Below are 13,375 nucleotides of genomic sequence, written 5' to 3' on the forward strand. Positions count from 1 at the left end.
ACAGTGAGGTACAGTGAAAAGCTTTTGTTGCGTGCTCACCGGTCAGTGGAAAGACAATACATGATTATAATGTGCCACCCACAGTGTAGAGATACACTGTAACGTACAATGATACACGATAACGCGTTTGTTCACCTAATACCAAAGCCTAATTTACACGCTCGTATTATTGGAATAAGGTGCTCAAATTTACAATTAGCAATGTAGCCGCGTATATGTTTAATTTACGCTCTTTTGAATTACGCACTGCTTTTCAAGAATGTAACCCCAGTGTGGAATGGGAGGCACCTGCATACAAAAAATATTGTCCTTGGGTTCAGAACAGGTTGTAATTGACAACAGACAGTTCGGGTTGGCTTTTCATTTTAAGAGTGATGAAACAATGATTGTTTTCAGAAATTGTTCCTGGAAGCATTTGCTGACATCTTTCTCCCCAACTGCTTTATATCAACAATTCTCGTCAAATCAAGCAGCCAAATAACAGAATGTACACTTCATAAGTTCATAAGTCATGGGAACTCAATGAGGCCATTCAGCCCATTGAGTTCACTCTACCATTCGATCATGGCTGATCCATCTTTTCTTTCAACCCCCATTCTCCTGCCTTCTCCCCGTAACCTTCGACACGCTTACTAACGAAGAACCTATCAATCTCTTCACCTTTAAAAATACCCAATGACTTGGTACCCATAGCCGTCTGCCCACAGATTCGCCACCCTCTGGCAAAAGGAATTCCTCCTCGTCTCCTTTCTAAAGGTACGCCCTTTTATTCTGAGGCTACACCCTCTGGTCCAAGACTCTCGCACTAGTGGAAACATCGCTTACCTAACAGCGTCTAAAAGCCATAGGTTCACTTACCCTGACAACCACGATCTGCACGGAGACATGTTCTGGCAGTCTAACAGGGGCTCGAAAATGCATGGCCAGAGCCACGAGAAGGTGAAGAATGGCCGCTGTTTTTTTCGCATGGATCGCTAAAAAATTATGAAATTTATTAAAATGTCAACAAATTTACAACTGTTAGGAATTCCAAATCAAATATTTTTAGTGTCACATTAGATTACAATGGAAAAATGGGTCTCTCGGCACAGATGGGTATACCACCATGTCACTTCATCTATTATTGCCAATACCTTGAGAGATTCCAAGGTATCGGCGACTCTGGGGGAGGAGGCGGCGGTGGAGGGGGAAGCAGACAAAGTGACGGCCCACTGGTGGAAGTGGCAGCCGGCGAGAGGGGAGGGAGCCCCATGGCGTCTGAGCACGTCCTGTTGGTGGTGGCGGCCTGACGAAGGCGCTGTCGGCCAGGGGCTACAATGTGAGCCGTGTCAACCAGACGGGTGTGGCAGCTGGGGAGGAAGGGCGCACTGGTGCACCTTGTGGAAGATGCCGGGGCCTTGCTCTCCACCTACCTCCCTCGTCTTCCCAGTGTCGCACTGACAGGGAAGCCCTCACCACCCTCCCATTGCAATAACGTCAGTCAGTCAGTAAACGAGACCACCTATTGTGAACTGCTTACGTAAGTGCAAGTTTACTTAACTCAGCTATTATGCAAGTCAGGGAGTGTCTGTATATTATTCAATAGATATAGTCGTCACGGTACCAGCACGGTACCAGCATTTTCAAATGAAATATTTACGCATGTTCATCAAGTATCGTAGATTTAAGGGGAAAATATTTAATAGGGATCTTAGGGGTAACTTTCTTCCACACTAAGGGTGGTGGCTATATGGAACAAGCTGCCAGAAGATAGTTGAGGCTGGGACTATCCCAACGTTTAAGAAACAGCTGGACAGGTACATGGATAGGACAGGTTTGGAGGGATATGGACCGAACGCGGAGGGTGGGACTGATGTCGCTGGGACATGTTGGCCGGTGTGGGCAAGTTGGGCCGAAGGGCCTGTTTCCACGCCGTATCACTCTATGTCTCTAAGTACTATACCTTAAAATGGAACAGGTTCTCTAATTGACTGACTACAAAGAAGTAACTTTGAGGCTAAAGACTAAATTAGTCATCAATTACAGTAATTACAATTACTGTAAACAATTACTGAAAAACTGTAAATTTTGGTTTTAATATTGCTTCTTGTGCTTATTTCAATATTTCAAAGAAAGAAACTTTGTGGGCATAAAGATAATTAAAACTTCCCCTTTCACTGAAATTGTTGGTGATTTCCAATTTAAGCTATAATTATGCAAGAAATATGAAGCATGCAGAACTTCATTTTCTTTGTTTAAAAAAAATGTCATTTTAATGTCAACGTTTATCCACCTCAAATGTAATGCGAGAAGAAAACAAATCAGCCAAAGCGGAAAGTTTGCACGAGTCTAGAACCGCATCAAAGTTGCTAAAGGTTTTATACAGACAGCTGCGGCAGATTTAGCATCTTCATACTCACAGTCTATGCTCCACTTGATTGCCCACCCTTGAGGTCGAAGTAGGTTGTTTACGCATTCCAACACGGTCTGAAGCTTCTGTTTCTGGCCTATTTCAGACTGAGTCACTTCAGCAACATTCAGTTTTCGACTTGCAAGTTTCTCTGCAGAAACGAAGAAAAATAAACCCTCCAGGATACTTCAAAATAAATTAAAGATGGACACAAAAACGCTGAAGTGACTCGGCGGGCCAGGTAGCATCTCTGGAGCAAATGAATGGGTGACATTTCGGGCTGAGACACTTCATCACTAGTCTGAGTAAGGGTCTCGACCCGAAACGTCACCTATTCCTTTTCTCCAGAGATGCTGCCTGACCCGCTGAGTTACTCCAGCATTTTGTGTCTATCTTCGGTGTAAAGCATCTACCGTTCCTTCTTACATACACAAAATAGATCAATTTATAGACAATAGGTGCAGGAGGGGGCCATTTGGTCCTTCGAGCTAGCACCGCCATTCAATGTGATCATGGCTGATCATTCTCAATCAGTACCCCGTTCCTGCCTTCTCCCCATACCCCCTGACTCCGCTATCCTTAAGAGCTCTATCCAGCTCTCTCTTGAATGCATTCAGAGAATTGGCCTCCACTGCCTTCTGAGGCAGAGAATTCCACATACATTTGCATGTATTGACTTAAATTACAACCAATACACAATACCTATCTACGTTATAGACAATAGACAATAGACAATAGGTGCAGGAGTAGGCCATTCAGCCCTTCGAGCCAGCACCGCCATTCAATGCGATCATGGCTGATCACTCTCAATCAGTACCCCGTTCCTGCCTTCTCCCCATACCCCCTCACTCTGCTATCCTTAAGAGCTCTATCCAGCTCTCTCTTGAAAGCATCCAACGAACTGGCCTCTACTGCTTTCTGAGGCAGAGAATTCCACACCTTCATCACCCTCTGACTGAAAAAGTTCTTCCTCATCTCCGTTCTAAATGGCCTACCCCTTATTCTTAAACTGTGGCCCCTTGTTCTGGACTCCCCCAACATTGGGAACATGTTTCCTGCCTCTAATGTGTCCAATCCCCTAATTATCTTATATGTTTCAATGATCCCCCCTCATCCTTCTAAATTCCTAGTTATAGTTGAACAATGGAGATGGATATGATATGAGGCATATTGTGCATGAGTGTTCAAGAGATAATTATTTGTATCTCTGAAAAGAAAATTAATTAAAGGATAGGTCAGGACAAAATAAAACAGGACTGTTTAACTTAATGCTCATCCCATCATCTACTGTAAAGTCTTTTTATGTAAAGGCTTCTGTTCTTACCAAGCAACTTCTGCAGAACCTGACCATCATACAGATCTTCCTCAAGCGACTTCACTATTATTCTTTCTTCAACAAGGACATCGTTAATCCAGTCAATTAGAACCTTTAAGAGAGATTAAATAATGATTGTGTAAATTAAACAATTTATAAAATAATAAAATAAAACACTATCTGCCTACTGCCACAATTAAGGGCTTTTAAACTGTGCCTCAACTTGGTAGTCTTACTGCGAGTCTTTCTTAGCATCATTAAAATCATCCTCCTTTGAGGATAACAGCAGCAGTCTTGACCAAAAAGCAATCATGTCATTATTTTTGTCCAACATAGGATCATCTCAGAAATAGAATTCTTCACCAGGTTACGAAGGCCGGATTTATGTGCAGCCTGGAGATAAGAACGAGTGTTTGGGAGACTTGGGGGGGGGGGGGGGGGTGGATAAGCTGGCATTTGCAGGCATCTTCTACTGTGTGGGAAGTGGGTTCATGGCAACGCTTGCGTTAAGCACCCTACCTTCACTACACGTTGCTCTTGGATGGCTGGTGTTTATATTCACACGTATTACTGGCCGGCTTAATTTCCGACTTGCAGATTGTTTGGGTTACGAACAGTTCTCAAGCTCAGAACCCTTGGGTAACACAGTCATAGAGTTTTACAGTGTGGAAACAGGCCCTTCGGCCCACCTTGCCCACACTGGCCAACATGTCCCAGCTACACTAGTCCCACCTGCCTGCTTTTGGCCCATCTCCCTCTAAACCTGTCCTATCCAGGCACCTGTCTAAATGTTTCTTAAATGTTGCGCTAGCCCTTGCCTCAATTATCTCCTCTGGCAGCTCGTTCCATACACCTACCAGCCTTTGCGTGAAAACGTTACCCCTCAGATTCTTATTAAATCTTTCGCCCCTCACCATAAACCTATGCCCGCTGGATACCCCAATATCATTTGCCTTGTGTAGATCACTGAATCATTGGTCATGGACGAGTAACAACTTCACGTCAAAGTCTCCCTCCCATTTTGAAACCTTGCATAATGTATGGATATGCACTTATATTCCACCATGATACCACAATCTCAATGTGGTCTTTTATTAATTTTCGTCAAGATTCAGATCCCCCATCTCTATTTTTTGTCAACAGCAACGTTCTTGATGTATTCATTCAAATTACTCATAGTGATTGAAGAAACAATTGCAAAAATTGACTTCACTTGACTCTACTAGAAATCAATCCTCACCGATAATCCTAAACCTACAAGACCATCAATTATCTCCCGCTTTTTTAAAAATCCATCCCAAGATCTATCCTCTGATTGCAGAGGCATGCAAATTCGTCAAAATGCTGCAAGCTTTTCCAAAGTCTATTGAAAATTCAAGTATACATTTTGACCAGCTTTCTTTGAACCACACTTGCACCCCTCCCTACAAAAAAAGTCAACCGGATATGATATGTTTTATTCCAGCTGCATTTCACATTCATTACCAAAGCAATTTTCCAATGTAGGCAAGAACATTGATGATTGATCGGGATAAGCTGATGTTGGCTGAAACTTAGAAAATCTATCAATCTATCAATGCAGAATAATAACTTTTTATAACAACAAATGGGTGAAATCAATTAATGCAAAGTGCTGTAATTATTGCATATTACAGAAAATGTGTAGGGAATTTGCAGCATTGTACTCTTTCATACTTTGTAGCTTTGCAAGGCAAAACTGAATGGATGTATAATAACCGCACTAAAAGACAAGACAATGCAGTTTTTGATTGTAACTTATTGGAGGTTACATGTAATTCTTGTACTTTACCTTTACTAGTTCTTTAAACTTTGCCTCTTCCTTGGAGTATTGCTCAATCATAGTACGTTCTTCATTCTCGTCTATAAATTGAAGCCAGTTGAATATAAATAAGTATTAGAAAGTAAAAGGGGCAGTACCTGCAGTTACAGTTTTCATTGTGGTTATGCTCAAAGACAAAGAAAATGCCAACCAAGAAAGAATGTGAATATAAAAGAAACCTAAACTTTTACGTTATTGGAAATGTGGACATAAATGATACTAGTAATACAGAATTAATGCTATCGGAACCCATTAAAACTTAATAAATTCCCTCACAAACATATTTACAAACAGTGGAAATAGAAAAAGATTAAGAAAAATGTGTTCATCATACCGAGCAGGGTGTCCTCTGGATGAATATCCGTTGATATTGGAGATAGGGGAGCATTGATGGCATTTTTACCTTCTTCTTGTAGGTCACTCACTAAAGAGAAGGAAAACAAAGTGTCCCACCGAGATGAAATATTGCCAGCCAAATATTGCCAGTCAATTAAACCAGGCCAGTCAATAATTGTAAAGTGTAGTTATTAACGATGAACTATTTTTAAAATAACTGAACAAATTAATGCCACGACTCCCACTATGGCCCTAAATCACTTTAGATTTAACTACAAATTGATATTTTGTTTACTTATCCGTTTACCTTTCGTAAAATTCATCGCAGAAAGCTGACTGATTTGGAAATATTCACAGACAATGGTGAAGTTCGTGCTTATCTACTGTAAAACTTTCATGCCCAAGGAAATGCGTGGACTATACGCTTCCTGTGACTGTACCACACTTCTTAGCCAGTTCTTCACCACAAAATACTTTCCCATCAAAGATTTGAAAAGATTCTAAAGTCTACAAAAATGGCCAGTGCAGGAACTAGCCAAATTTTGCTCCTTTCATCTATATACTAAAACTCTCGTTTGTTATCTTGTTTGTGACTGAACTTCAGCCAAAACAGTACACGATAGCGCGACAATTTTAGGCCCACCTTACTCACCATTGTCACTTTAGTGATAATGCAAGTAGTTTTATTGAAATCAATAGACAATAGGTGCAGGAGTAGGCCATTCGGCCCTTTGAGCCACCACTGCCATTCAATGTGATCATGGCTGATCATTCTCAATCAGTACCCCGTTCCTGCCTTCTCCCCATACCCCCTGACTCTGCTATCCTTAAGAGCTCTATCTAGCTCTCTCTTGAATGCATTCAGAGAATTGGCCTCCACTGCCTTCTGAGGCAGAGAATTCCACAGATTTACAATTCTCTGAGTGAAAAAGTTTTTCCTCATCTCCGTTCTAAATGGCCTACCCCTTATTCTTAAACTGTGCCCCCCTTGTTCGGTGTTATATTTTTAAAGTTATTCACATTTTAAAATTTAAAAGGAGAGGAGGGGAGGGGAGGAGAGAGGACAGGGTGCTGCACCAATCCAGGAGAGGTTTGGGCCCAACGGGTCCACTTTGTCTAGTTAGACCATAAGAAGCTAGGAAGTGGAACAGGCCACATGGTCCTCCAACCCTGCCTCGCCATTCAATCTGATTACGGCTAACCTGCGCCAGGCCTCGTCTCTCTTTGTTGCCATTTCTACATCGGCTTCAATTACCTGATCTTTCAAAAACCCATCTACCTCCTCCTTAAATACCTCCAACAATCTAGCCTCGACAAACCCTCAGTGGAAAGATCTCATGTTTAGTGTCAGAATTTGCCAGCTCTGATGCCTTCATCAATCTGCAATTTTAACTCCATTGTTCTCTCTGCAGGTGCCAATTGATCTGCTGAGTTTTCTCGCGTACACACAAAATGCTGGAGTAACTCAGCGGACGAAACAGGCAACATCTCTGGAGAGAAGGAATGGGCGATGTTTCGGGTCGAGAATCTGAAGGGTCTCGACCCGAAACATCACTCATTCCTTCCCTCCTGAGATGCTGCCTGACCCGCTGAGTTACTCCAGCATTTTGTGATAACTCTATTTACTGCTCAGTCAGACAGATCAGCTATAATGAACAAGCCTTAACTATTCTCATTTATAGTGCCAACAGCGGTTCCATCATCCATCCGTCTTAGACAATAGACAATAGGTGCAGGAGGAGGCCATTTGGCCCTTCGAGCCAGCACCACCATTCAATGTGATCATGGCTGATCATTCTCAATCAGTACCCCGTTCCTGCCTTCTCCCCGTACCCCCTGACTCCGCTATCCTTAAGAGCTCTATCTAGCTCTCTCTTGAATGCATTCAGAGAATTGGCCTCTATTGCCTTCCCTAGGTTTCTGCCCTAATACATACATTCCCCCTATTCTCTCCACCCTTCCCCCTCTGCAACTTGCCCTGACATTTTCTTGCAGATAGAGACAAAAAGCTGGAGTAACTCAGCGGAACAGGCAGCATCTCTGGAGAGAAGGAATGTGAGATGTTTTGGGTCGAGACCCTTCTTCAGACATAAAAGTCTGTTAACTCTTGTTAATTCAGTTTCTCTTTTCCAAAGGTAAAAACCCTCAAAGAACCAATGGTGGAAATTCAAAGACAAGACGGCATAGCTTTAAGATGAGAGAGGCACGATTTAAAGATTTTTTTTGGACACAGAGTATGGTGGGTGGCTGGAACATGCTGCCAGGAGTGGTGGTGGAGGCAGATATGATATTGGCATTTAAGAGGCTTTTTGATGGGCGCATGGAAATGCAGGGAATGGATGGATTATGGATTTTGTACAGGCAGAGGAGATTAGTGTAACCTGGCTATAGACACAAAATGCTGGAGTAACTTAGCAGGACAGGCAGCATCTCCGGATAGAAGGAATGGGTGACGTTTGGGGTCGAGACCCTTCATCAGACTGACCTGGCATCACGTTTGGTGTGGACACTGTGGGCCAAAGCCCCAGCTCCTGTGCTGCACTGTTCTATTTTCACTCTCCAGAGATCCTAGCAAATCTGCTGAGTGGTTCTGCCTTTTATATTTGAATTGCGCTAAAGCTGTTATTACTGAACGGCCTCTCTAATCCTGAAAATCTAATTCCGTGAGCGGAATGTTTTCCCTCAGAATATCACTTGCTTCATAATAATAAATGCTGCGTCAATGAATTCAAAAAGTTTTTTTTAAAAATCGTGATGTAGAGACACAGCTCGGATTATCACATAATTCATCAAAACTCAATCACAACCAAAGGGAGGCAAATGAGTACTGTACAGGCACCTCGCGTTTTACACAGAGGTTACATGCTTGAAGGGCTTTGCGTAATTCAAAAACGCGTAAATTAAACAGATACGTGACTACGCTGTCAGCAGCAGATTGAGCGCATTATTCCAAAAACACGAGAACGTAAATCACGTTTTGTTACTGAAGGAATAAGCGTGTTATTTAAAAAACGCATAAATCAAACACGCATAAAACACAAGATGCCTGCATTACATTCTCAATGATTAAAGCAGTCATGCTGATCATTGACATTTATGACGCTTCTTTGAATTTAAGATTGTCAGAATTTTATCGAGAAACTTTACTGTGGCTGCTAATGACAACATCTAATGAAATGAGTATGTCGTAGTTTGTCTCTGCTAGAGGGCACCAGGCACAACTGTACTCTAACCAGTGTTTGATCCACTAAGAGCAACAACTGCTTTCTCCATTTGGTATTTCATATCCAGGCATGGAAGCACAAGCATTGAACAAGCTGGAATTGTCATCTTACCTTTGCTTCTGCTCTTTTTTGTTCCACACAAGAGCCCTGCCATGTTTTCATTAGCTGACAGTCACACAACTGAGCAGTGGAGCGTGCCAGCCCAGCTGCAACTGGGCCAAGCATGCGATGCGTAGCCATGCACCACATGTCGTTCATGTCACTTTGACAGGAATGAAAGCACTAAGGAGGTCGGATGAGACACGTGCACCAATCATGGTGTTCTCAGCAAGCCTAGCACAACACTCTCACTGACAGAACCTTCTCAGCAACCTCATTTCCTTTTACCCCTACGGAATGAATAGTGAAGCAGCAGTTTCAAGGTACACAGCGCATTATTTAGTAGATGCAGCAAAGATATACAGAATGGAAAAATAATCACTGATGGAATCTGGTCTGATAATTGTGAACTCTTCAAACATTTTTAATGCTAACAGCCTACAACAGCATACACAAGTCATTGTAACATCTGTCTCCAATGCTGCATGGATGAGTTTTAATAGTATTTTGTAGAATTTTGTTGGTGTCGCTGACGACATTTATAGTGAAACCGATCGTAATTTAGAGAACTGTTTTACTGAGGTCTTACTGAGTACCAAACGATTCTCATTCTACCTGGATATTTCTTTGGGGTGGGAAGGACGCTGAAATGATTAATGGGAGTGTGCATCTCCCTCAACAAAACAGCAAAATTCCAAACCAGCTGTCAAATAGACTGAAAAGTTCAACTTGTTCAACACCACTGAATCTAGACTAAAATTAACAACATTATAATATCTGGATTTTTAAAATATAATGGCGAATTTTAATCTTGAAAACAGAATTAAATGGGTAAAACGGAAGCTCTATGTTATGCCGAAAATGGGATATAGGACTGATTTAAGGGAGTCACAGTCCTGAAACGACATTCATATCAAACAAGATAATCAACATATGCTGAGGTATAGGGATCTGATGCAGACTGATTCAGCGTGAAGAAGGGCCCCGACCCGAAACGTCACCTATCCATGTTCTCCAGGGATGCAGCCTGACCCGCTGAGTTACAAGAGCACTTGGTGTCTTTTTTTTATGCTGAGGTATTATTTTGTTTTCTGAGCTCTCCAGCTTTGCTGCTCTTTACACATAGAGCGTTAATCCTGAGAACAATCGGTGGCAGTGTAAATCGTGGCAGTGTAAATGTACACAGCTTCGCATTGGTCTTCTTCCTCCTTATCAGAATCAAGGAGGACATGCATCCATTGTGGTTATGTCTGAAGAAGGGTCTTGACCCGAAACGTCACACATTCCTTCTCTCCAGAGATGCTGCCTGTCCCGCTGAGTTACTCCAGCTTTTTGTGTCTATCCGTGGTTATGTTGGATCTGTGGTGACTAATGACCAGTGTGAGAACTGCAGACTCGTCCACCAATGCGCAGGATGTGGCTGATTGGCAGGCGGGTGGGTCGTTTGTGAGCTGGTGAGATTCTTCTACGTTATGTGCAGGCCTTCTACATGCTCAACACCATTTTGAATGCTCCTTGTCCACTTCCAGCAGCCAAGCGTACTCCAGTGCCAGCGAGGATGGTGCATTTCTTCAAGGAGGTTTTAAGCACACCTTTGAATCTTTTTCTCTGTCTGTTTGATAATCTCTTCCCTTAACAAAGCTTTGAATAGATTATTGAATGATTCAAGAACCTGGTGCTGGCCACACAAATGACATGGCCTGTTCACCACAGCTGACTGTGAATAATCACTATTGGGTCTGTTGACCTGCGAGAGGGGTTGTTGTCCGTGGTTCAATTGCCCTTATCATGAACTTTGATTAGTACGGGTGTCAGGGGTTATGGGGAGAAGGCAGGAGAATGGGGTTAAGTGGGAAAGTAGATCAGCCATGATTGAGTAGACCTGATGGGCCGGAAGGCCTAATTCTACTCCTATCAATTAGGAACTTGCAGGACATTGTGGAGACATTGTTGGTGGTATTTTCCCAGTGCTTGGGATGTCTGCCGTAGATATTTCAGTTCTCAAAAGCATGTGAAGGGGGAGAGATCAGTTAACTGCTTAAACATGAGTTTTATGTCAAACCTGAAGTCTTGACCTTCAAATACTTTTTTTTTCCAATCAACCAAAGTCTGCACTGGTGTATAAATAGAGGCGAGGATGAGATGAAACATTAAAATATGTTCACACAGAAAAAGGTGAGTAGTGGTTACTGTTAAATCATTGTTTATGTGCAAGTTTTATTGGTTCGTGTTATTTCACTGGTCCATAAATATAACTGCTGTACTAAATAACATGAAACCAAATCCTGTGCTGTACTGTTCTATGTGCTAAAACAAATCTAATGTCTTTAGATCATGACGCACTTGTAACGTTTGGCATTCCAAAAATAAACAGTATTTCATTACAAAGATGAAAGCACTTCGAGGGTGGTGGCTACTTGGAACGAGCTGCCAGAGGAGGTAGTTGAGGCAGGTACTGTAAAAACATTTAAAAGACATTTAGACAGGTACACAGATAGGACAGGTTTAGAGGGATATGTGGGCCAAAAGCAGGCAGGTGGGACTAGTGTAGATGGGGCATCGTGGTCGGCATGGGCAGGTGTGACTCCATCTAACAAAGAAGATTGCAAAAAATGGACCAAGGGAGGGATTGTGTGCGGAATGAATCTAATGCCAGGGGTTGTAAAGCAGCACAAAAGGATTATGAGAATCATAGAAACATAGAAAATAGGTACAGGAGGAGGCCATTTAGCCCTTCGAGCCAGCACGATCAGTAACCTGTGCCTGCTTTCTCCCCATACCCCTTGATTCCGCTAGCCCCGAGAACTCTATCTAAGGGACAAAATATTTCCTGAACACTATGGGCAGCGAGTTGCCTACCAATATTTGGTTCCCATGTTTCGATTTTGACTTAGTAGAATGTCACAAAAGTAACAGCCTCGACACCGGCCAGCATTAAATTCCAAGTACAAAAATGAAATACAATGGAAAATAACCAAGTTTCTAACCTTGGACTTGCGACTAATGCAAGTAAATTGGAATCAGATAGTTCCTCACTCACAGAAATCAAGTAGTAAACTTCGAATGACCGCAGGGCTGCCCGTACAGCTCTGGGCAACTGAATAGTGATATTAATAAAAGGCAACGGGCAAGGTTTTGTCCTTCTAGGAAAACAGAACAGAAAGGAGGAATCTTAAAATATTGCGCACACACTTCAATGCATCTCAACTCCACTGAAGTGAAAAGCAGAGCAGCGTGATCACAGAGCTTAGAAAGTGAATCAAGAAAATGATACTCCATTTTTACGCTGCACCATATAATTTAATGGGGAATAGCACTGACGGTAGAGTTGAAACATGTGCAGCTCCTAAAGCAAGATGGCCACTAGTGATAGGTTCCAAGATACTGAGCTGTTTAACGTTCTCAATTACAGTGCAAAGGATATGGCACGCCACAAAGTCTGCACCAACAATATCACTCCAACAGTTCAGGGGGCAGCAGCAGTAAAAGCAGAAAAGGAAGCGGTGTCATGTGGAGACAAGGGGAAATAAATGACCAGCAGCCAGTTGTACATTCAATTTAGTTTCACAGGAATTCAAGTCAAAACCACAGTTGGTGACATCTTGACATCAGGTTTGGGGGGATGGCACGCCAGGCCAGGATGTCACCAGGACAAGGTTTCATCTTTTTTAGTTTTGGTCTTGCTTGTGCTTTTGGTGTTGAAAGAAAACGACGAACAACAGCACACACAATACGTGCCAGCATTTTGCACTGGCAAACATTCTCCAAAAGCACAGTGGAAACTGCCTGAGTATGTGGATGAGCAAAGATCCTAAATTAGCACGATGGAAACAAATGGACAACGGACAAAGAAGCAGCGTTTGATGAAGTGCACAAAACAAGTTGGGTTAAAGTTAGTCTCAAATTTACTTTCTTGTGAATCCTTACAGAAAACATCAACAGGTTAGACCAATATTAAGAGTCAACTATTTTTTTCCCCTGATCAAAATTGGAGAGAGGTCGTCAAAATCATGATAGACACAAAGTGCTGGAGTAACTCAGCGGGTTAGGCAGCATCTCTGGAGAGAAGGAATAAGTGACGTTTCGAGTTGAGACCCTTCTTCAGGCTGAGAGTCAGGGAAAAAAAAAACTTTGCCCTCTTCTTTGATATGGGAGAGAAAACGACTGAAGTT

The 13,375-nt window shown here is 42.4% G+C and overlaps 1 protein-coding gene and 1 long non-coding RNA gene across 4 annotated transcripts in view; one reads left to right on the forward strand and one right to left on the reverse strand.

Moving 5' to 3' along the window:
* The window catches only part of LOC144603542 (uncharacterized), a 46,414-nt gene that overhangs the window by 31,374 nt on the left and 1,665 nt on the right, over positions 1 to 13,375 (forward strand). Inside the window, exons 1-2 of one of the 2 annotated variants that reach the window (XR_013548635.1) lie at positions 9,323 to 9,526; positions 11,312 to 11,378. This is a non-coding gene — a long non-coding RNA (uncharacterized LOC144603542). Of the gene's footprint in view, positions 1 to 9,322; positions 9,527 to 11,311; positions 11,379 to 13,375 lie in introns of those variants that run through there. The other variant, XR_013548636.1, reaches the window with a different exon arrangement.
* Positions 1 to 13,375, reverse strand: part of parvb (parvin, beta) — a 46,066-nt gene that overhangs the window by 21,104 nt on the left and 11,587 nt on the right. For both annotated transcript variants that reach the window (XM_078416893.1, XM_078416892.1), the window contains exons 2-6: positions 5,879 to 5,968; positions 5,515 to 5,585; positions 3,714 to 3,816; positions 2,400 to 2,540; positions 859 to 974 (exon numbers count right to left, since the gene is read on the reverse strand). In XM_078416893.1, coding sequence (XP_078273019.1) covers positions 859 to 974; positions 2,400 to 2,540; positions 3,714 to 3,816; positions 5,515 to 5,585; positions 5,879 to 5,968 — 521 coding nt within the window. The remainder of the gene's footprint in view (positions 1 to 858; positions 975 to 2,399; positions 2,541 to 3,713; positions 3,817 to 5,514; positions 5,586 to 5,878; positions 5,969 to 13,375) is intronic.

Source organism: Rhinoraja longicauda, chromosome 20 (genome assembly GCF_053455715.1).
Source record: "Rhinoraja longicauda isolate Sanriku21f chromosome 20, sRhiLon1.1, whole genome shotgun sequence".
NCBI classification, from domain to species: Eukaryota; Metazoa; Chordata; class Chondrichthyes; order Rajiformes; family Arhynchobatidae; genus Rhinoraja; species Rhinoraja longicauda.